At 38.3% G+C, this 25,502-nt stretch overlaps 1 protein-coding gene across 1 annotated transcript in view; it reads left to right on the top strand.

Moving 5' to 3' along the window:
• Positions 1 to 25,502, top strand: part of LOC121440664 (A disintegrin and metalloproteinase with thrombospondin motifs 19-like) — a 170,667-nt gene that overhangs the window by 121,911 nt on the left and 23,254 nt on the right. Inside the window, exons 16-19 of the mRNA XM_041641459.1 lie at positions 3,077 to 3,157; positions 9,863 to 10,020; positions 15,412 to 15,565; positions 22,345 to 22,480. Coding sequence (XP_041497393.1) covers positions 3,077 to 3,157; positions 9,863 to 10,020; positions 15,412 to 15,565; positions 22,345 to 22,480 — 529 coding nt within the window. The remainder of the gene's footprint in view (positions 1 to 3,076; positions 3,158 to 9,862; positions 10,021 to 15,411; positions 15,566 to 22,344; positions 22,481 to 25,502) is intronic.

Here is a 25,502-nt window from a genome sequence, read left to right as displayed (position 1 = left end):
TTTAGAGACTACTTTTTCTCTGATTTGCCATGTAATTCTATTCATGGCTATGTAGGCAGAAACTGCCTGTTTGTTCCTGAAATAACCACACAGAAATTCTATTAATTAAAAGACTGCTTGGCCTATTAGCTTATGCATATTTCTAGCTAGCTCTTACATCTTAAATAAACCCATTTCTATTAATCTGTGTATCAGCACATGGTTGTGGCCTACCAGTAAGGTTCCATCCGGTGTCCAGTGTCTGTCTCCTGCGGTGGCTACATGGTTACTCACTGGCTCTGCCTACTCTCTCTATATATCTTTTCCAGCCTGGATATATTCTGTTAAGCCATTGGCCGAAATTAGTTTCTTTATTAACCAATGGCAATAAAACATATTCATAGCATACACAGAGGAATCCCACATCATTGTAAAAGTCAAGCAAGAATTGAGATATACTACTTCCATTATGTGCTAATTTTTAAAAAATTCTAAATCCTAAAATTTAATATCTTCTTCATACTTCACTAAATTTATTTGCTGTGGGATTTACAATGATCTGAATGGGGTGGCTGGTGGGCTGTCTGAGGTCTCCTTTTATATTAGAGCTCTAACTTTGGCCACCATGGAGAGACACCACTGTCGACCGAGTCATTCCCTTCTTGAGAATAGTTCTTTTCAGGCCTGTGTTCTTAAAGCCTCCATCACCAAGTTCAAATGAACTTGACTCCTTTTCCTCTTTGATTTTCTCTAGGAGCAATTTGACTTATTGCTACATGTGCAGATGCATCTCCAAAGGCGCATCAATAATAACCTGACCTTTACTGGAGTTCTGGCTGCTTTAGACCTCATAGTGGGTGTTTGTACTGCAGTAGTGTAACATTTGTGAAATATAAATTGCTGAACTGAGAAAACTCTCACCAAACTAGATCCTTCTCTCCTGATTTCTTTGCAGAAAAGGGTGACTGCATTATCCCATGTGCCCATTGTTTCCGATCAATTATTTTCAATTGATTGAGAAAAAAAAGATTACTTTCAGTCAATCTTCAACTTCAGAATTTTTTTCCATTATAACATCTTCTGCATTTTCTTTCTCAGCCTTGATCATTCCTGATGTTCATACATCATCTCTATCTTCATGAATGCATCTCAGTTAATCATGCATGTTGCTTCTGCGTGAAATGTTTCCAAACCATATTCTATGAAGTCTCTCGCTGAGTTTAGCAGATCCAAAGTGATTGTTTATTCCCTTAAATGCTTATTGAAACTTTCCATAATAGATTGAGCCATCTCCATCTTCTCTTTCCATCAGATTTAAGTTATCCAAGAGCTACTAATACCACCACTTACCTCACACTCTTCTGTATAAACAGAAAACAAATCCCTTTCCTTCCTATACACATTCCCCTAAGACAACTTTGAACACTTATCTTTTTGTAGAACGTTCCCTTGACTTGTGTGGATGATGCCAGAGTTTTCAAATGTGAGTCACATACACATACTTCTAAAGAATAGCAGTGAATTGCTAAGCAATTTGTGTTCAGAAACGGGGAGTGACTTTAAAACTATAGTTTATATTAATGAACAGAGAGTTAGCCAGAATGTTCCATTTATATTTTAACCTATTTTTATAATTTATTTAACTCCTACCTTAACTGTACATCCTACCTTATTTATATGCCAAAATACCCACCAACCTTGAGTTTGTTGTCATTGCTATTTTGTCTGTGTGATGTAATGTCAGTGCTTTCCAGCTGGAACTGCAGTAATTGGATGCTACTGAAAATGGGCAATTCAATGAGTAATTAGATAAACAGTGTCTTGTAGTGTCTTGGATCAAAGTCTTGATTGTAAAAAGTCACATGCCCAGGAACTGAGGAGATGTCTTAGTTGGTAAACTGTTCAGCATGAGCACCGGAGTTCAAACCCTTAATCTGTAAGAAAAAGAGAAGGAAAAAAATCCAAGCAGGACCTTGAGTATTTGTAATCACAGTGCAGGAGAAATAGAGACAGGGCATCCCTGGGGCTTGAAAGCAAACCATTCAGTCTTCCTGGACCAGTGAGCTCCAGATTAAATGAATGAACTCATCTCAAAACAATAAGGTAAAGAGTGACTGAGGAAGATACATGAGGTCAACCTCTGACCTATGCATGTAGGAGCATGTACACGCACACACACATACACCACACATGCCTTTATTTTATCCTTGCCACCAAATGAACTACATATTACTTTATATTAATGCTGATTAATTATTTTTTTAAGAATTATAATAATTTTTATACAGGAGAAAACTTCAAAATTATTTTTTTTCTTTTAATGGTTCAAGCCAGATTTTAGTTAGATACATGGATTTGCACAGGATGTTTAAAAAGAATGTTAGTTTTAGAAAAACTATTAAGCCAAAACAAGGCTTCTTTATCCCTCTTCTTCACAAAGTGGAGCTCAATTCCTTCTTTTCCTGCACAGTCTCTCATTTTACTCAATCTTGGCTTACATTCTTTCAACGACCACATCCATGACCATGGCTGGAAAATATTTTCTGAGAGCACTCAATTGTGCCTTTTGTTGATCTTTGTGACACCTGCAGAGGTGACAGCAGCCCTCCTGCTGTGGCCCTACACCTCACTTACTTCTCCTCAGCTCCACTGTGTAATCTTTTGTTCATCTTCCAGGAACTCTTGTTCTCTCTTGCTGTGTTCAGTCACTGCAGGGAGTGGTCCAGGCCAACTGTATCATCTCCAGTGTTTTTCTTTCTCTGCTTTTTCTAGCTTGAAGAATTCCTAGGGCAAAATTCACTGGGGTGATTTGGTTTGTCCTGCTGTCTCTCTAGAGAGGTGATGCCACTGCTTTCTTCCTTTCCTCATGGGACTTCGTGGAGAACAGTCACCTTCTTGCCTTCTCAGCCGAGCGCTGTGCTCAGTCTTTCCAAGAATCTTCTCCGGAAATCACGGCAACTTTATAAGGAAGCATTTTCCCTCCACAGCCTTTGGACCATGGTAGCAGTAACTAAACGCAGAGGTGGGCAGGGGCGAGGCAATTTGAAGGGTTTTCGTAAGAGCCTAGATTCACTGCATGTTTTACTGACTCTTACAGGTTATGTGGAAGTGCTGGTGATCCCTGCTGGAGCAAGGAGAATCAAAGTTGTGGAGGAAAAGCCTGCACACAGCTACTTAGGTAACAGGTGTTACAGTCTCGCACAGGAGCTTAGTAGGACCCCAGCTCCCCAGTTCGCGACACAGTTGGTCTGTTTTTAGGTTCACACTTGAACTTCCCAGAAAGTGTCTCTTCTCATAGTAAGCAAGTGTTTCCCTTTCTCCAAGGCATTCCAGGAGCAAAAGCAATTTGGCTTTCTGTTGAGAGTGTAAAGTACTTCCAAATGTAACTCACGATTAAACAACAAAAAAACAAAAAAAAATAAAAACAAAACAAAAACCTAAAACAAAGACGCATTAAATGACTTTGCCTTGTTTCATTCCAAATATGTGTATATATGATACAACCAATTAACACATTTATTTCATGTGTATACATGTGTGTATGTGCAAATGCATATTATTTTATGTATGACTGCACAGGTATTTTTGTGCAATGATTATTTTAGAAATGGAAAATCTTGTCGCTCAAAATAAGCCATGTACAGTTTACTGAGTTTTTTCTGTCCTGCTTCACACCAGGAAAGCTCTCCTGTAGAAAAACTGCCTTTCAAAATCGGAGCGTTGCTTATAGGAAAGGCTAGGTTGCCTATTTTTATATATTCTTATTACATATTTTTATTGATTACTTGAAAATTTTGGAGCATGCACCCCAGTCACGCCCATTCTCCCAGGTCCACCCCCTCTCCCTTGTAACCTCCCACCCGCACAGACACACAAAGAGGATAAAAAAACAAGTCTAATTTTCACACACACTACAAAAGAGAACAAAAAAATAAGTCCAGTTTGCATTATCCATGTTTTAATTATGTCAGCTGATAACTTTTTAATAGAACAGAGAAAGCATCAGAGATAGTGGAATCAAATAGAATAAAGTCATGTCAGACAGGGGGCCAAACAGATTTAAATTATCTTTAAAAATACTTTGGAACTTTTTGTTTGAGACACGTGATGTCCTTATTATTCTCAACTGAACAATAAATTCCCAATATATTTATTCTTTTTTTAAATTATGCTCACCTACTAATGGCTTCTCTGAAGATAATAATGTTCTTTTGTTAATGATTGACCAGTTAGCCTAAAATGAATAAACCTTATGGTTTTATTTATAAAATCATTGTAGCTTATGACTTCCAGAAAAAATCTCACAAAAGGCACCGAATTCAACTTACTCTGTACAATTCCACACACAGGGCACTACAGCAAACATAGTTTTAAAATAATTTGAAATGAGTAAAAGACAAAGAAACCCTCCCTTTTATTATTCACCTCTTAGTTTGATTACTTTAAGATGCTATAACAAAGAGCCACAGCCTGAGTGAGTTTTAAACAATACAACTTTCTTCTCATTGCTCTTAAGGTTGGAAATATGAGCTCAGGAGACCAGTATAGTTGGGTTCTGATGAGGCCCTTTTACGAGCTGGAAATTATGGGGTTCTGTGCCCTTACATGGCTGAGAAAGAGGAAGCATGGTCTCTTAGGGCTCTTACAAGGACACTAATCTCATTTATAAGGACTGTGCCCTAATGACCTCAGCCAATTCTAATTACCTCCCAGTGACCCCACTTCCTAATCCCATCACACTGTGGAGTCGGGTTTCAACATGGGAACTTGGAAGGGACAAGCATTAGCCTGCACCATGTCTGAGCAGGAGGGAAATGAAGAGGTCCTAAAGGACAAAACTACAGTGAAGACAGAAAGCCGAATGCTGAGTCCCCTGAAGTGTCACTTGAACCCTTCATCCAGTAACTGAAGTCAGACTCAGAGCCAGGGCACTGCTGTTGACAGAAAATAAAGCAAAGGATGCTGCAGAATAACCCGCACAGGAGGCTTCCACTCAAAGTGGGACTTCAAAGGATTCCATGTTTTGTGTGATGGAGGGGCAGGAATGTAGCTATACATGAACAGAGAAAGGAAGGAGGAAGCGTCTATATTAATATTAGTCTAAGGTGGACATGGAAAATCAACTTTCCTGAGAATTTGCAAAGCAAAGCAGCAAGTATGTTGCACCCACTTCATCCAACTGTGAAGCCACAAGACTCAGGACTAGTTTTCTTAATGTGGTATCAATATCACTGACATGTGCTACAGGAAGCACTTTCTAGAAACAATCCCACTTCCAACCAGCCCTCAGAAGACTTGAGTGGCTCACAAATAGAATATTAAAAATAACCTAGGAACCAAAAAGAAAACAGACACCGTGAACCAAACACCACCTTGAGTAAGAGTGTACAGAGTCAGTATACAAGTGTGTCACACACAGAATGTATAAACAGAATTTCATAAATAATAGCTTTATTTATCATTTTAGGGAACAATTTAAAAAGTAAAGAGAAAAGCCATGATCTGAGAGAAAATAATTTCACTTGGCTTCAAAAGGCCCTTATTCTCAGAATATATAAAAACGTAATTTTTGAGTATTTATAAAGTCAAATAAGTATTATTGATTAGTATAAAACAGTAACACATTTTAGTGTATTTGAAGAACCCTGTATTCCCTCTTTTGCCTAAGCTATTTTGTCTAAAATTAGTAACAATTTTATTTTGATGATTAAACAAATTGATGTCTTATTTTTGAAAGGCCTTTAATCTCTATTATTCTTTTATATATGCCATGTTTTATTTTGAACTCCCCACATAGATATTACAAATAAGAATTCATAATTTCATATTTTCTTTGATCTTTGGAACTGGTTTGGTAATTCTTTTCTGCAGGGAATAATCTGTTTCATTTGCTTTCTCAAAATAGTTGGCTTGGAGCTGTTTCTTTTCTTTTTTTCTTTTATTGACTGTTATTGAGCTCTACATTTTTCTCTGCTCCTCTCCCTGTCTCTCCCCTCCCCTTCAACCCTCTCTCAAGGTCACCATGCTCCCAGTTTACTCTACAAAAAAGATCTTGTCTTTTTCTACTTCCCATGTAGATTCCTATGTATGTCTCTCTTAGAGTCCTCACTGTTGTCTAGGTTCTCTGGGATTGTGATTAGTGGTCTGGTTTTCTTTAAAGCTTAGAGCTGTTTTTGATATTTTCTTATTGCACCCTCTCCCAGGACAGTGTTTGGGCTTTTATTTCTACCATTGTCACCTTGTGTCTGGTTTTCTTGAGCAGTTTAAGTGTTTTCAGTTATTTTAGTTTCCAAATAACCAACACTTTGTGTCACTGGTTGCTTCCACTGTTAATTTGTTTCTGTTCGATTCACTCCTCTGTCATTTTCTTCCATTGGTTTTGAATTTTAATTGCTTTCCTACCACAGATACAAATGGAAGAGCAGCTTTAGCTCCCTTCTTTCCTCCTGTAACACTGGAGAGCTACAAAAGCTTTACCTGTGATCTACAGTGCACCCTCAGGTTAAGTTGTTACCATAGCACCTTTGTGGTTTCTGCTGAGATCTAGGAGTTATGTTTGAATAGACTTAATGTACAGTTACTGTGAGCTATTTATGTAAGTTTTCTGTTAAGCATTTCCAGTGTTAGGTCTTAGGATAAAAAAAAATATATATCCAGTCAGGTGTAAATTGAGACTCGGTTTATCACCTTTGACCTCAAGGAGTTATTCTGGAATTTCCAGTTATAGTCTTTATGATCAGTATAATTCAACTTCTCTGCAAGCTTACAGATATTCCTCTTGTCTAATCAACTAGAGACAGAGGAATAAAGGCATATCAAAATGTTTGAAATTTTTCTCTCAAATCAGTGGTTAGCTTATGCATTTTGATGTTTTATTATATATTTCAGATTGTCATATAACCTTAATAAATTTTATTTATCATTCAAGAGTTTAGTGTGTGTGCATGTGTGTGTATGTGAGTTTGTAGTACATGCACATGTCTGTGCAGTTGCATGCAATTGGGCACATGCATTTGGAGGCCAGAAGATGTCTGTTTGTGTGTGTGTGTGTGTGTGTGTGTGTGTGTGTGTGTGTGTGTGTGTGTACAGTCTGCTGAGTCTTGTATGTATTTGTATGTAAGGCTGGATAAGCAATAGGGGTTTGTCCCTGGAGACTCTCAGCAGACATTACTTGCATGTAGCTCTCCATCTAGAGGTGGACTCCTGCAAGATTTCAACCAGTGTAGTCACTGTGCAGGTTTTATTTACACTACCATGCGGATGAGAGTTCAAGCTGTCTTGTCGTATGTAGAGAACAGTCTCACAGAGACAGACGTCCTGTTCCTCTGGGTTTTACTATCTTCCCTCCCCTTCCTCCGTGATGTTCCCTGAACTTGGTGTTTAGGTGTTAGATTGTAGATGCATCAGCTGGTGTTGGGTATCCAGCAGTCAGGGCTCTGTATTTTGACCACTTGGGATTCCCGTGATTGTTTCCATTTGCTACAAAATGAAGCTTCATTGTTGAGGAGTGAGAGCCACGTTTTGGCAATTTTCAAAATGCTCACAAGCCACAAGTTTTCTTCCTTCCGGTCCACTCTAAACTATGTTCTCCCAATCACCATGTTACCTGTGTGGCTGTGTGTGTGTGTGTGTGTGTGTGTGTGTGTGTGTGTCTGTATTTTCTCCCATGAGTTCCTTGTACTTTTTAAGACCTATGTATTTGGAGATTTTATTTTAAGAAAATTAAAATACTTCTAAACACTGTGCTTTCAAATACTTTATATGTCCTTTTTCCCTTTTTAAAAATTCCAGTCACTCGGGTATCATCCACAGAGTGGTCCCCACATGTGCGCCATGCTGTTTGTGTTCATCAGGTCTCTGTTTCCTGAGCTTTAGTTCTTTCCTATGAAAGTGTCATGGTCTAATATGATTTTAAGCCTGTTTATTAAGCTCAGTATTTGGTATGTCTTCATATTTTAATACATTTGATTTGAATATTTTCCAGCTCCCATTCCTCTCCACTATTACATAACTTTTTATAAATGTGTGTGCATATTTAAAGGCTTAACTCACTAGTACCACTATCTCTAAGGTTCTTTCATCTCATTTTATTTCTGATGCCTCCCTAATTATTCAAAGTCAATTTTGTGGTGTCCACATCCCCAGCAAGTTTTTAACTGGGTGGTGAACATAATTAACATAGCATGGATGAGTGGCTATGTTACGTTTTCTTTATTACCGAATCTAAACTTCATTTTCCTAAAGAGTTAATTTACTTCTGGGCCAGCTGCATATAATGAGACTATTGTAAAGCTTTGTTATAATTGTCTCAGGTTGCTTTAATATGAAGTCTGTTAAATCTTTATTTTTAATTATTTATTTATTTGACCACCTGCTTTTTTAGGTTCTCTATGTTCAAAAGCAACACGCCTTGAAATTACCTAGAATTTGCATGTTTCTCCATACCTATTTGAACTGAAAAGTTTAAAAGTCCTTAGGTTCTTGGCAGTTGTTCTTTCCCCAGTTTTGGATAGTTACACCCTATTGTTTGAAGCTGAATATTTAGCTCTAAGGTCAAAGGTCCCCTGTGAATGCTTTAGGAGCGTTTTTTTTTTTTTTCTCTTGTAATTCACTCTTCTCCAGTGCTCCATAAAACAGATGCTAGCTATCCTAGCCAGTGTGAACTCCACTCTTTGTGCCTCCCTCCTCCATGAAACCTTCCCAGTCTGTGCCCTGCAGAAGGTCAACCTCCCAGTGAGGGATCTGTTAAATATCTTCAACAAGACTGCTAAGCAATTGTAGAGATTATCCCAGCTTCAGCTTTCTTCTCCACCCTCAGACATTGGAAGTTTGAAGACTGTTTCTCCATACATTGTCTAGTGAGAAGCAGAGCAGTTCCACTGATTGTCAGAAGCAAAATTTTCAAAAATATATTTAAGTTAATGAAGTAAAAAGAAAAAGTCAAGAAACATGATTTGTACGAACTCCTGGTTCTGGATGAAGAGACTCTTAAGCCAATAAGTTGGCTGGATTCGCATGTACATGTGTATGCCATTTTCTAGGAAATGCTGAAAGCCAAGACATGAATAGAGTCTGAATATCATAGTCCATAAACCCCAATGGGCATTTTAAAACTTTTTTATTAGAGATTTTCAGGAACCATAAACTGATCACTGTAACCTGAAATAAAAGCATGGAAGTGGGAAAATATTGATCCATGTACAACATTAGACAAAAATATTTCTCAAAATATTTAATATAATTTACAAAAATATTAACAAATGCTAAATCTTATAAACAAATCCATTAGTAATTTTCCATTTTCCCCCCAAAACTTTAACATTTTTCTGAGGTATGTCCATTTGTTGGTTTTAATGGACGTTGGCAATGTTCTGAGATGTTCCTATCAATATATTTCACTTTCAAGGATTAACAATTGAACATTGATCTCATAAAATAAAATTATGTATGTTTTTTAAACTTTCCTTTAAGGTATTTTATAATAAGGATTATATTATATATTATATTATTGCCAGGTGGTGGTGGAGCACGCCTTTAATCCCAGCACTCAGGAGGCAGAGGCAGGCAGATCTCTGTGAGTTCGAGGCCAGCTTTCTCTATAAGAGCTAGTTCCAGGACAGATTCCAAAACTTCAGAGAAACCCTGTCTTGAAGAAAAGAAAAAACCCAAACTATTTTATAGAGAATAATGATGCCGTAAATTTCAATACTTTCATGAGCTTGTTGCTGGTATTGATAAGAGTAGAAGCAGCAGAACAACTTTTGGGGGAGATACAACAGATGATTGAAAACTCTTTTGACTTCAGTAGCAACAGGAAATGCTTGTAAGAGGATGCTCATTAGTAGCGTTGTCCACGCTCATCGTGTGTTTTATCTTCTTAAAGCTCTTCGAGATGCTGGCAAACAGTCGATAAACAGTGACTGGAAGATAGAACATTCTGGAGCCTTCAACTTAGCTGGAACTACAGTTCATTACATAAGACGAGGCCTGTGGGAGAAGATCTCTGCCAAAGGCCCTACAACCACACCTTTACATCTCCTGGTAAGAGGAAGAAATGGGGGTAGTGTTGCAAAATCAGCTTCTCATGGCAAAGAAATTGGTGATCTCCCTTTTCTCCCCCTTTCCCCTCCATCCTTCCCTCTGTCCTTTCTCCTCCTTTCTCTCTCCCTTTCCCTCCTATTTGTTCTTAAAATCAGAATTGTCAGATCTGCATTTTAAATTGTTTAAGAGCTAAGATATTTGCAGGAACACTAAAATTATGGTATCTAAAATTTGTGATTACTTAAAGAGGAGCAAGATGTTCTAGGGAATTGAAAAACTCACAGTTGAAATCTATTGCCACCAAAGAATACAGAACTCTTTTCTCCCTAAAAGCATTCAGTTACTAACCAGAATGTGTCTTTATCAAGACAAAGCAAGTAATATCCACTTAGTGGGTCTCATCTGTGTCTGTAGAAGGCATCTTTGATAACATATTGTTTTGAGAGGAGGGATTTGGCAAACTCAGTCTCCATTCTGTATTTCTTACCAGGTTAATGGATTACTCTAAATTATGAACACTGCACATTTTCATGCATTGGAACTGCAATGTTCTTCACCATGTAGCAAAAGACTAAATGTGCATTAAGAGAATTGGAAGGGAAAGGACTTGAGCAGTGGGGTTGTGTCCGGGTTGCTGGGATGTTCATGGGCTTTTTTTCAAGGCACTTCGGGCTGATGGTTAATTATTCAGAATAATGACTGTACAGATAGAGTTTTCATTCTATCGGTGGTAAGAAATCTAAAATCCAGAGACTCACCACCTCCTGTACACCCAAGCACAGAAAACCACTCTGACACATGGATTCGTTTGCTTGTAGTGGGATGTGTCACCTTATTTAACATCTTCACTCCAGTTGAACTGGTCTTTCCTTGACTATAGACATCTCTATTGTTCCTTCTAGGATCCAGAGATTCGGGTCACACCGTAACTCACTGCTTATCTTACTGGATGGACCTCTTGTCTGGGGCTCTTTTTAAGTGTACATTCTGATGCACTTGGTTTAGGTCAGAATGTGAGATCCACATATTTCTCACAGCTCCTCCCTGACATCACCTTTGCTGGTCCAGAAACTAGGATTCAAATTTCCAGGCTTTATATAAAATGCAGTCCTTTTGCTTTAACAGTAACAAAAGGGCAAAGTGAGCAGTGTGTGCTTTCTAACCAGTATAAATAATACTATCCCTCGGACACTGTGGATAGGAAGCTGACCAGGGGCTTTGCATTTGTTCAGAACATTTAATGCACACAGTTGCCCTATGTAAGAAGGTTAAAGAACATGTGAAATGTTGTCAACATGATTTCATTTTCACTAAAAAATTAGCGTTCAGTTCTGTTCTTCTGTGGAAGTTTTGACTCATAATTGTATATGGTCTTTGAACAGTCCCTTTATGCATCTCCTCACAGTTCCTTTATATCCCACTTCACAATTTCAATTTGAAGATCCTGTCTGTCCTCTGCTGTCCAGAGAAAATGCTTAGCATCTTCTCCGACTGATTGGTGTGAAATGACATCAATAGCAAACATTTTTAATGATTTGATACTGAAAAGCACTACCATGTTTATCTACATTCTATAATCATATAGATGAGTTTGGACATACTTAAGAACAATACAAGACTGAGACATGTAACGAGCCTTTGCTTAAAGTCTGAAAACAACATATGTCAGACCCCAGAATCAGAGACTTTTCTTACAGCAGAGCCCTTAATCTGACTAATAATTGCCAAAGCTTTTCCTGGAATCACAGAACATAGTGAGCTCAGTGAGCCAGGTCCAAAATAAGGTTATGTGTGGGGTTAGTGAAGATCTTTTCCTCTTCAGTAAACTGTAGTTTTTTTTTTTTCTTTTTTGCCTTGTCCATTGACTTAGAATAATTTTTCAGTTTCAGGAAGTCCCATTTACTGATTGTTGCTCACAGTGTCTGTGTTACTGGCATTCTGTTTGGGAAGTGGTCTCTTGTGCCAACGCATTCAAGGGTACTTCCCACTTACTCTTCATTCAGGTTCAGTGTAACTGGATTTATGTTGAGATCTTTGGTCCATTTGGACTTAAGTTTTACGCATGGTGATAGATATGGATCTATTTGCAATCTTCTACATGTCCACGTCCAGTTATGCCAGCACCATTTGTTAAAGATGCTTTCTTTCTTTCTTTCTTTCTTTCTTTCTTTCTTTTTTGTATTGTACCATTTTGGCTTCTTTGTCGAAAATCACACGTTCATAGTGTGTGAATTAATGTCAAGATCTTCAATCTGGTTCTATTTGTCCTCCTGTCTGCTTTTAATGCCAATATCAAGCTGTTTTCCTACTATAGCGCTATAGTAGAGTTGAAGTCAGGAATGGTGATGCCTCTTGAAGGTCCTTTTTTTTGTACAGGATTAATTTAGGTATTCTGGGTTTTTTTGTTTGTTTGTTTCTCTATATGAAGTTTAGTATTGTTCTTTCAGGGTCTGTGAAGAATTGTTTTGGTATTTTGATAGGGATTGCAGTGAATCTGCAGGTTGCTTTTGGTAAGATTGCCATTTTTGTTATGTTGTTCCTACCTATCCAAGAGCATGGGAGATCTTTCCATTTTCTGATATCTTCTTCAATTTACTTCTTTAGAAACTTAAAGTTCTTGTCATACAGGTCTTTCACTTGTTTGAATAGAGTTATCCCAAGATATATCTCATTTATCATTTGTATTTAGGAGGGCATCTGATTTTTCTTTTTTTGAGTTAATCTTGTATCCCACCACGTGATTGAAGGTATTTATCAGTATAGGCTTTTGAAGTAGAGTTTTGGGGATCACTTATGTATACAATCATATAATCTGCAAATAGTGATAGTTATATCACTTATGTAGGCAATCATATCATCTGCAATAGCGATTCTTTCCAATTTGTATCCTTTGATCTACTTTTGTTTTCTTCTTGCTCTACCTATAACTGCATACAATATTGAATAGATACAGAGAGAGCAAGCAGCCTTGTCTTGTACCTGATGTTCGTGGAATCGCTTTGAGTTTCTCTTTATTTTATTTGATGTTACCTGTCAGCTTGCTATAAATTGCTTTTATTATGTTTAGATATGTTCCTTGTATCCTTGATCTCTCCAAAACCTTTATCATGAAGGATTGTTGAATTTTGTTGAAGGTTTGTTCAACATCTAATGAGATGATCATATTTTTTTTCTTTCAGTTTATTTATTTGGGGGATTATAATGACAGATTTCTGTATATAAAACCAACCCTGCCTCTCTGGGATGAAGCTTACTTGGTCACGGTGGATTTTTCTTTCTTTCTTTCTTTCTTTCTTTTTTCTTTTGATGTGTTCTTGGATTCAGTTTGCCAGTATTTTATTGAGTACTTTTGCATCAATGTTCATGAGGAAAAATGATCTGTAGTTCTCTTTCTTTGTTTCATCTTTGTGTGGTTTGGGTATCAAGGTAACTGTAGCCTTATAAAAAGGAGTTTGGCAATGTTCCTTCTGTTTCTATTGTGTGAAACAATTTGAGGAGTATTGGGATTAGCTCTTCTTTGAAATTCTGGTAGAATTCTATGCTGAAGACATCTGGTCTTGGCCTTTTTATTTTTGGTGAATTTTAATGACTGCTTCTATTTCCTTAGGGGTTAGAAGTTTGTTTAATATGTTTATGTGGTCTTGGTTTAATTTCAATATATGGAGCCTATCAAGAAAGTTGTCCATTTCTTTCACATTTTCTAATTTTGTGGAGTATAGCTTTTGGAGTATGATCTGATGTTTAGCTTGATTTTGTCAGTGTCTGTTGTTATGCTACCCTTTTCATTTTTGATTTGTTAATTTGGATATACTCTCTCTGCCTTTTGTTAGTTTGGACAAGGATTTGTCTATCTCATTGATTTTCTCAAAGAACCAACACTTTGTTTCACTGATTCTGTGCATTCTTCTCTTTGTTTCTATTTTATTGATTTCAGCCCTCAATTTGATTATTTCCTGGCATCTACTCCTCCTGGGCGAGTTTGCTTATTTTTGTTCTAGAGTTTTCAGGTGTTCTCTTAATTTACTAGTGTGGGATTTCTCTGACTTCTTTATGTAGGTATTTAGTGCTATGAACTTTCCTCTAAGTACTGCTTTCATTGTGTCCCATAGTTTGGATATGTTGTGCATTCATTTTCATTGAATTCTAGGAAGTCTTTAATTTGCTTCTTTATTTCTTCCTTGACCCAGGGGTGATTCAGTTGAGCATTATTCAGTTTCCATGAGCTTGTAAGCTTTCTGGAATTTGCATTGTTGTTTAATTCTAACTTAAACCATGGTGGTCTCACAAGATACAGGGGTTTATTCCAATTTTTTTGTATCTGTTAGATTTGCTTTGTGACCAAGTATATGATTAATTTTAGAGAAGGTTCCATGAGGTGTTGAGAAGAAATTATATCCTTTGTGTTTGGGAGAAATGTTCTATAGATATCTATTAAGCCCATTTGAGTCATAACATCTGATAGTATTCTTGTTTCCCTGTTAGTTTTCTGTCTGGTAGACCTGTTCATTGGCAAGAGTGGGGTGTTGAAATCTCCCACTATTAGTGTGTGGGGTTTAATATGTAATTTAAGCTTTAGTAATGTTTCTTTTACAAATGCGGATGCCCTTATATTTGGGGCATAAATTTTCAGGATTGAAACTTCATCTTGATGGATTCTTTTCCTGTGATGAATATGAAATAACCTTCTTCATTTCTTTTGATTACTTTAGTTTAAAGTCTATTTTGTTTGATATTAGGATAGCTAATCTTTCCAGCAGAAGTGGGTGGGGGAGGGGCCTGGGGTTTTGCCCCAATGCCTAGGGCCTAACCAGCTGGGAGGCTGGTCACTCACAGCTTGGTCTGCTTTGCGCAGTTGCAGCCTGTGTCTCTGGGAGTTGCTGCTACATCTATAATTAAGAAGTGCCTCAGCTGCATAGGCTTGCCTATTGACCATTTTGGTGCAGATATTTTCTCATTTGAGGGCTTTCTCTGCAAATGACTCTAGCTTTGTCAAGTTGGCATAAAACGGACAACACATCTCATATTGATTTCCTTTCCATCTCTTTATAAGTGTGGGAAATCCACAGTTTATTTTATATCTTGACATCAGATGCAGCATACGTCTCTGCCCCTAGAACACATACACACCAAAATTTATCATATACAATATCACGCTTTGGAAAATGGTCTGCCAAATCTAAAAGAAAAAAAAAAAAGATCAGTTATTTCCGGCCTCATTCATTGTAACATCAGGTGACTCTCCATCTTTGAAAAAAAATATGACATTTTAAAAGTAATGTCTGTTGTGTTCATTGTGTAACTCATATTTTTAAGTATCAATATATTTGTAGGTTCTGTCGTTGAATTTGCCCTGGTTTAAATTATATTCCTTAATCACTCTGTATGTCACAGGTACTCCTGTTTCAGGATCAGAATTACGGTCTTCACTATGAATACACAGTTCCATCAGACCCACTTCCAGACAACCAGAGCTCCAAGGAGCCAGAACCTCTCTTCATGTGGACACATGCAGGCTGGGAGGATTGCAATGCCACATGTGGGGGAGGTGAAGAATTTTCAAACTTCTTTCTTTTCAAAACATCCAACAGTTGTTTTCTGATTAACCATTGATAGTAACGATAGATCTACAATCTCTAATTTACAATTCAAGAATACGTAAAGGTTTGTAAACTACGTTCATTACAATGTGTGTACCAGCTGAACATCTGAACTCTTTCATGGAAAAAGAATCTTACTTAAACTGAAAAGGCTCCTCACCCTTGTTCCATTTCACTCACTGAGATGGTTGTTATATTTATGACATAGAGAGTAATGTGTTTGTTTACAGCACACCAGGTTCCAGATACACCATTCAGGCCATGATATACATTCGATTACTATTAGCATCTGATAAACACTTTCAGCTAAGTAGCCAGCTGCCTTGAAGAAATCAGAGAAACAACACCTTTCACAGAAGACTCAATAAATATAAAATATCATGCGGTAACTCTAACCAAGCAAGTAAAATACTTGCATGATAAAAAAAAATCTTTAAAATACTGTGGAGAAATTGAAGAAGATATCAGAATATGGAACAATTTCCTATGCTCATGGATTGATAAGATTATTACAGTAAATATAGTCATTTTACCAAAAGCCACATACAAAACCAATATAATCCCCATAAAAATTACAACACAATTTATTACAGCTCTTGAGAGACAATTTTTATCTTTATATGGAAACACACACACACACACACACACACACACACATACACATCAAATCCTAATGAAGCAAACAGAAAACGGGATAGATAAAAGTATCCTGAATAATAAAAGAAATACTGCATGAATATATCCTGAATACTAAAATAGGAAATGAGGACAATAATCAGGGGAGGGGAAAGTGAGAGGGAGGCAGTGCACCATAAACTAGATTTTCAGAAAAGTCCTCCACTGAAGCCATGCTGAGTCAAACTCTAGGGGGAGCACAGGCTGAAGCTGTAATGTGGAGCAGAGCGCTGGGTAAAGGGAAGCAAGGGTAGACCAGATGTGCGGACGATTGCTAGGTGCTTCCTGCTACCCCTCTTCTGTGGGTGATAGGAGGTACAAAGAAGGTGTTCTTCTCTGCTACTCCAATGGAACAGAGCAAAAAGGCAGATGCGGCACTCCAACAATTGTGGAAACGGGCGAATCAGGCCACTTGGCCGCAGGGGAGGAGGAGAACTCATGAATCATGCTGTTGAGCTAGATGTGAAGCTGAAGAGTCTCGGTGACTGCAATGGTTCTTCCAAATGACTGGATACTGTCATCATTACTTGCAAAGGAAAGCCTGAAATGTCAGGATTAGTCAGGATCAAGGGCTTCAACAGAAGTAAGAAATACATGTTGGTCTAATGTGATGTCAAGTGTGCAGTTGGGGATGTAAGCCTGATGTTGGAGAGGGAATATTAAGTTATTCATATGTAACATATGAATAACATAGTAAATATGATGAGACTAGATGGAGTCACTGAAAGAGTGACTGGAGACAAAGAGAAGGCTGTTGGAAGATTGACATTTGGGGTGTTCTACCATTGAGCTTTTGGAGAGATGAGAAGAAAAGGCAAAGCTGATTAAAAGCAATGCAGGGAATGAATATGGGAGCCACAGTGCTGTCTGTCTGGCAAGTGAGAGAAATACTACAAGGAGGACAGAACAACCAAAGGCCAAAATCTACTAAGTAGCCAAGTACATGCAGAACTGATTAGCGTCTAATAAAAAGATGCATTTTTATTAGACGTAAAATAAAGAGGTCAGTGCTAGTGCTGTAAAATTAATTCTAATACGATATTTATCTCAAAAGACCAAGTAGAATGATTTCATAGCAAAATAGAGAAAGGGCCCTATTAGTGTTCTGTCATGGAAAGGGAAGGGGCCCCCGAGGTACCCATCCTTACCTTAGAACCCATAGGCACTTGATGGTTACTTGGGAAGGAGAAGCATGGCTTTAGTGGTACAGCCACTGGGAAGGTAAGTGCACTTCAGTAAAGGAAGCCTTATCCATGCTCATCTGGGTAACCCTAATAAAACTCACTGGGTCGCACACACAAAAGTCATAAAAGTAGAAGGGAGACTAAGTTACGAGATGGAAGGGGATTGATGAGAGCGAGAGGGCAAACAATATAATGAATATGACCAAAATATATTATATTCATGTATAAAAATGCAAAAGCCACCATATGCAAAGGGACAAGGAGGTAGGGACAGCAACAATATGTACTCTCGTGCAGGCCTCTATGGTGGCACTTTTTACTCCTCTCCTATGGTGGCTTAAAGGAGATGTCACCCATAAGACCCAGGCGTTTGAATACAGGGTCCCCTGTTCATGCTGAGGAAATGTCTCTGGGGACAACTTTGAGGTCTTAAATCTACATGCATTCCCAGTTCCTTCTGCATCCTGGTTGCCCTAGGATGTGAGCTCTGGGTTGCTGCTCCAGCCACCCACAGCCTGCTACCTCTACCCCACCATCAGGGACTCTAGCCCTCTGACACCGTAAGCCCAAAAGAACCTCATCTTTAAGTTACCTTAGTCATAATGTCTTATTACAAAATGGAAAAGTAATCAATACAACTAGTAAGTTCCCTCTATCATGGCCAGAGGTCAGTGTTATAGCATATTAGCCAGGACTGTTAGACATTTTGCCCTAAAGAGTTAGCAATTCCCCGGAATTTTTCTAGTGACCAGGACTTGCAGTTTCTCTTCTCTGGCTTCTACAGCCTTCTACCATCCAGCCACCTTTCTGCATCCCCTTGATTGCTGTTGTCTCTCTTGTTCCTGCTGTGGCTGTTCTCTCACACCCTTCACCTGCTTCTCATTAGAGCTGCTGCCATTAGCTGCCATGTAAGAGACACCGACTCCAGGTCCTCCCCTATTGCTGCTGTTGCTGCTGCTATTGGCTGACACTTGCAGCTGTCACCACATCTGGACAGCCTGTTGCTTTTGCAGCTTGGACTGTTAGCCGCTTATCTGTCATTGCTTGGTCTTGTTTGACCTTTTCCATTAAAAGTGAACAAGACCTGACTGTTCAAGAGAATCTTTCTACTAGGACTAATCTTGCAATGCCACAGGGAACCTCCTGGGAGGGCATTTCTCAGCCAGCTCACAAGGGGTACTGAGTTCTTTACGCAGATAGTTGCTGTTTTCCTCCGTCACAGCAGACCCTGCTGCAAAGGCAGATTTCTTTTGGCTCCAATCACGAAACTGTCCTTCTGTCAGTAACGACAGTCCCTCCACTAAGCCAGTAGAGAAAGTGTGCCCTTCTAACATAGAGACATGGCTAAGGGTGGCCTAGAGCTCACTAAGCGTGGGAGAGATCAAAAAGTCAGTATAAAGTGTTTAAAACAGCCCTGGTTGGGTTTCACATTTTAGGAAAGTGGAACAGTTAAGGTCATTGTGTTTCTTTAAGGTTTTTATGGTATGTTCAAAGTATCAGTGCTGGCATAAGGGTAGTCTGGATGACTGAGTGCTAGAACTTTTGCTCAAAGATAGGAAGGAGTGTGATCAGCTTTCATTTAGGGACTAAAATTGCCCTATCCACCCGTGTCTTTGCTTATTTACAGAAACATGAGCATCAAAGGGGCCACTTACAATAGGAATTTAAATTATCATTGACACTGAGTGATTTTAACTGAGTTTATTAGTGCTTTCGTGATGCTTAACATCTGGCCAGTGCCCCAGGGAGAGGCTGGCCCTTTCATCTGCATCATAATGGGAACATGCATTTTGGTCTGAAGTAGCACTAATGGTCCAGTTGAATTCCAGGTCATGAATTTATCGTGACTTCAATCCCTGTGAGTGTGCGGTACCTTCTGGCTGTGTATGGTTTGCAAATACTCTTATAGAGCAAAAATGGGGATTTTCAAAAGCAAGAAAGGAGTAAGTGATGGCCTGAGACTGTATGTGTTGAGTTCAAACGGTTGTATGAAGTGGGAACTGAAGGTGCATGGAATTGAAGGACGTTGAAGAGCTGGTAGGGTTGAGGGGATATAGGACCTGTTTGGATTTTAGAAATTGTCAGATTCTGTGCACTAACAGGATGGGAACATAAAAGATGATAAAAAAAAAATAGAGAAAAGGTTATGGAACATCCAGACAGGAGTAAGTTGTTATTATCATTATAAAAGGAATTTTTATTTCATATAAGGAATTATTATTTCATAAATGGGACAAAAATCAAGATTGTTGGAAAGAAAATAGGACTAAAAACTGAGAAGATGGTACTGGGAAAACCATTAAGGTACTATGATTTTAGATTTTTTTTTTTTTTAGAAGCAGTGTCAAAAACAACACAGTAATCTGGGAGAAGCAATGAAGGAGAGTGACCCAGATTCTGTCGTGTGACTAAATAAAGAGTGGGGCTATATTGATCACAGGCAGGGATTCGGGAAGTAAAACGTGAAGAGCGTCTTGTTGAGGACTGCAAAGCCAAAGCCCATATCATCTAGATACAAAAGTATTGTTTATAAACAAGAAAATGTTCAAGGCATGAAACAGTGTGTTAAGGGGGCATAGAGGCTCAGGGAGCATCTGAAGGCACAGAGAGCAAGGGCCACATGGGCCCTCCATGCTCTTGCCCTCTGGGGCCTTCATAACAAAAGCAACACAGGCTACCAAGGGGGATTTCACATAATACAATTGTCTCTCAAGATGAACTCCAACACACACATTTCAACTCACTGCTTGAATTGGAACTTCCCACCAGTCACCATTGCCACAAGGATATTTTCTTTCTTGCTGGGCCCCACTATCTCCACGCCTTCAGCTCCTGCATTCTCCTGGTCTCAACTACACCAAAATTTGCAAGTCTGCATTCCTCTGCTTATCTCTTATTCACAGGGCCGTCTCCATTAAGATAGTCTGTTTCCATCCAATAGAAATAGACAAGACAGACAGACAGATATACAGATAGATAAACATAGATATATAAGCATTATATATTTATCTATCTGTATCTATATCTATATAAACATAGATATGTTTATATATCTCTTGGATGCAAGTCGAATATATATTAATATATTTAATATATCTATTTAATATTTATAAGCACCAATAGAAGTAAATATCCCCAAATGAGAATGTGCATTTGAAAATTGTCTTTAGTATCACTTGGGGATTCAGTCACCCCCCAAGTCAGCAGCATCCAATGGTGTGAGCACTGAAATAGGCAACAGTTGAGAGAGTAGGGTTAAGATTTACGGGTAACTTCTACAGAGTGTAAAATGATCCCATAAATAAGGAAGAGGGGTTACATCTTAAGTTTAAGAAGAAACTAAGAGTCATCTCTTCAAGCTTATTGGCGTTTAGTTGAATCTAGCTGTTTGCTTCAGAATTCTCTGAGACAAGATGTTAGAATTTGATAGGTAGCAGTATCCACGGTCCCTCACACTGTACTACAGTGGGCAGGTTGAAGGAAGAAAGTTTTGAATAGACATAAGGAGGTACTTTATGAAAAAAAAGAAGTGTTATCAATATGCTTTTGTATCCTGAAAATATTTAGTATGAGGAAAATAATAAGTCAAGGAGGAGGGGGTGAAAAGAGGGTAAGAAGCAGAATACCCCACGTACTCCCATCAGTCCCCTGCCATCTTAGCACACACAGCTCACAGCTGCTGCTCTTCGTAGCTGACTCCAGGTCGTAAGGAGGTAACCAGCCTTCAGCTCCAAACTGGAGGTGAGCTCTCGGCATTCAGATGCTTTGATTTTTCAATATTTAAAAATGTGTTTTACAAAAAGTTATGTTTTAGGGATATCGTCTTGATTTTCAGTTTTGAAGTTACTATTGTGTATGGGTTCCAAGATATATTTTATTAGCCAAAGAAAATTTACTAAAATATAATTGCCATTTTCAGTATTGTTTTAGTAGTAAGATGTATTTTTTTTCTATTTTACTTGGTATAACAGAAGTATCTTTATGTTATCTTAAGCTTGCAACTTTGGTTTTTAGTACCAACGATTATTCATGAACCAGATTTGTCATAAATTTTTGTTCCAGTAATTTATTCCTTTTGTTTGCAATTGACATTTTCATCATTCCGTGAACCCAAAAATCAAGATGGCCCTCTGTCTTTAACATTTTTTTGCTGATAACATTAAACAACAAATTAAATACATTATTAAATCTCTTAATTGGATACTATATATAAGACTTCAGTTGCGAAAGAAGAAATTAGAACACATTTACTAGACTTTAAAGTTGATGCTAATATCAACAGAGTGGTATATGTATGTGTCTTTAAGAAAAATAAATACAAGTAGTTTTTACTATAAAAGAGTTTTTACATAATAAATTCACAGTTTTATCAAAGAAAAGTGACAGTCATTTCTAGAATTACTAGGGCTTTTGTCAGAAGCGCTAAGGATGAAGCTATAAGGTGCACTCCAAAGTGTGTGATACTCTGTGAAGCTCACTACAGAGCTGGTAATGTACACACTAGCAATGAAATCTATACATGTACCTGTGGGTGTGCTTTTGAGACTTCTCATAATGGAGAATAGTCTCAGAATGTTCTAGACACAAGGCATTTGACTACTTATTGCTAGAAGATGGCCAGATCCCTAAAATAACTCTTGAATCAGCATCTTCTTAACTTGTCCTACCTCTATCACTTTGTAACATAGGAAGTACCATTTATCTTTGAAGGAAAAGCCCTTAAGCCTACAGAGGTACACTTTGTTATGTGACTTTTAAATAATATCATTTTCATTGGGATAATATACATTGTTTAAACTATATGAATATCTCCACTTCACAAAAGCCTGTAATGACATCGCATTATGTGTCCAATCTGCTCTTTGCAGGAGAGAGGAAGACAACAGTGTCCTGCACAAAAATCATGAGCAAGAATATCAGCATTGTGGACAACAAGAAATGCAAGTACTTAACTAAGCCAGAGCCACAAATTCGAAAGTGCAATGAGCAACCTTGTCAAGCAAGGTAACTGTGTTCTCGTGGTCACTGCAAGGCTTCGCTTTAGAACTAACTCAGTGATTACTAAAGTAACTGTTCTTCAGAGTATTACAAAGAAATCCGTACCCAAGTGTGAGCACTGAAATAGGCAACAGTTGAGAGAGTAGGGTTAAGATTTACGGGTAACTTCTACAGAGTGTAAAATGATCCCATAAATAAGGAAGAGGGGTTACATCTTAAGTTTAAGAAGAAACTATGTGTCATCTCTTCAAGCTTATTGGCGTTTAGTTGAATCTAGCTGTTTGCTTCAGAATTCTCTGAGACGAGATGCTAGAATTTGATAGGAAAAAATTCATGAGGGCAAGTCTGGGCAGATCTAGCCCCAGGAAGATAGCAGGGGGGATGTGATTCTTCTGGTTCTGTTATTAAGATCCTCATTCCTTCAAAAGGTCTCAAGACGATCTGCCCAATTCCCGATATCTGGTCTCCAGATTTCAAGGTTTGACTATGGTTTCCTCAGTGAAGACAGAGCAATAAGACTGTCAAGGCTCATGTATAAGAAGCAAGTAGCAATGCTGATTGTTGTGAGTGTGAAAGGAAGTAGGACCCTGACTGTGGTAGCGGAAGTGGGAACAGATAAGAATGTACGAACCGGGGTATACTTTGCTCTATGGGTACTTGTCATGGCTTCCATAGTGGGGCCTAATATTTCACATACTTTCTCATAAAAATGAACGATGTGTTTAAGACAGCCCAGTGACACAAGCCTTATCATGCTTAGGATGGTCCGATAAAAAGAGAACAAGGGACATTGATAACTCTGGCTTAGTGAAAGAATACTTACTTTATGTGACACTCAGGATTGTTGAGACTCGGCGCTTTAGACTGAGTTGAAAATTTTCAGAAAATCAGAGAATTCATCCCCCTTCTTAACTGCTTTTGCAATTGAATTGTAGAGAATTTGCATACCTTAAACTTAAACATGCAAAAAAAAAATGTACAGCGCTGTAGTCCTGTACAGCTAATCTTCCCTATAATGTCCTACTCCAAAAGGAAAACATGGGAGGGGCTATGTGGTTGGAGGAACAAAACTGCCAGTTAAGCTAATTTCGCTTTTGTACCTTTCTCTTTGGAAATTAGTAGTGCCTAGGTAAATGTTCACTTCTGGATTTCATTTCCATCCCTTTTATATGCTGAAATCTCCCTGTTCCCACTGTATTACCAAACAAAATTATTCAGCCCTCCTCAGTGAGTTTATTCCATGTTGTGAAAGCTTAAAATGTTTGGGGAATCTTTTTCTTCTTTATAGTGTTGAGGTTTCAAGACTTATTTTGCTGTGGATTCGGTGTTGTTCCTAATTTTTCCTTCTCCACTGACAGTCCTAACCCCAACATAGGTTGTATACTTCTAACAGAACACAGGAATGATTTGACAAGAATTCGCAGAAGAAAGTACGTTGCTGTGCATTCTATCACCACTGTGCACCTGGACTATTCATGCTCTTTTTATGAAGTAGTGTAATTGGGTGGCTGATATTGAAGTCTTTTATGGCAGGAGGCAGGTCCTGAGTCCTTTCCAGTCAGCACTGGACAGAGAAACCAGTAGAACTAGTGCTCTGTCCTGCCAGGAAAGTATCTGGACTCTTTATATTTCCATGAGTACTAAGACTTCTTTACCTATTGTTCTAACTCTTTTCAATATTGATATTGATATGTTAAAAAAAACTATTACTATGTATAATGTTAATATCAATCTATGATTATGTATAATATTAATGATAGATTATTATTATTATTTATTCTTTTTGTGAGACAGGGTTTTCTATGTGGCCCTGGCTGTCCTGCAACTCACTTTGTAGACAAGGGTGGCCTCAAACTCACAGATCTGCCTGCCTCTGCCTCCAGAGAGCAAGGATTAAAGGTGTTAAATTCTCAGTTATTTTATGAGATGCTCTTAACTTAAAACCACAGTTTATGTATACTATTGGTTGAAAGCACCAGCTTTTTCTGCTGCATCAGGGATCTCGAATGAGCTTATAATTTTAAGACTAGAATGTCCTGGTTGCTCCCAACTCTCTGTGGCAGAATAAAGCGTGTGGTTCTCAGCATTTGCTTACCAGCTGATGCCATAAGTCACCTCGGAGAAGATGCCTTGACGAAAACCTAGAAAAGTGAGACATTTTGCCGCAGACTAGAAGTTATAAGTTATTATCTTCCTTCCAGGGGACAGGGAGACAATGTCTTTAACAGGAAGCAATGTCAATGAGGAAGGCGATGAACATGACATAATTGGATAATGAAAGGAAATCTTTCCAAGATCTGCCGACAGAGCCCATCCTTCTTTTTTTTCCCCCCTGCTTCTCTTTTGTCTCTTCAGGGAATAATTTGTAGGGCCATCCACACTCTATGCCCCTTTTCTTGCTGTTATTATGAAATATCATCACAAAAGCATCCTAAGGGAGCACAAGATGGCTTGGGGAATGAAGATGCTTGCCACCAAGTCTGACTACCTGAGTTCAACTCCCGGGTCCCACACAGTGGAAAGAGAAAATTGACTCCCATGACTTGTCCTCTCACCTCCACATGTGTGACATAGGAAACACATATCTATACATTTATTCACACACATCAGCTCACACATACAAAAGAGATAAGTAAATGTGAAGAGAACAGAAAGCTAGGTAGAGAACAAAGGGCCTTTCTGGCTCACAGTTTGAAGTTGTACAGTCCATCATGGTGGGGAAGTTGGGACTGCAGGAACTCATCACGTTTGATCTGTAGAAGTAGTATCAGCTCACTTTCTGCTTCTTCTAAAGCCCAAGATCTCTGTTCAGGGAGTGGTGCTGCTCCCATTTAATGTGGCTTTTTTCCAGCTCAGTTAACCTAATCTCAACAATATCTTACAGGCTTCCCCAGAGATTTTTCTACAGGCTGATTCTAGATCCTATTACACTGGCAATCAGTAAAACCCATCACATACATCTCCAAAAAAATCCACAGAATACAAAATAGACAGTAAATATAATACATACAAGTAACATTATACATAG

The sequence above is a fragment of the Microtus oregoni genome, unplaced genomic scaffold, assembly GCF_018167655.1.
Source record: "Microtus oregoni isolate MIOR12 unplaced genomic scaffold, Mior012 000069F_ref0000032, whole genome shotgun sequence".
In the NCBI taxonomy this organism is placed as follows: Eukaryota; Metazoa; Chordata; class Mammalia; order Rodentia; family Cricetidae; genus Microtus; species Microtus oregoni.
The sequence above is the reverse complement of the archived record's forward strand: the minus strand, read 5'-3'. Positions and strand labels throughout refer to the sequence as shown.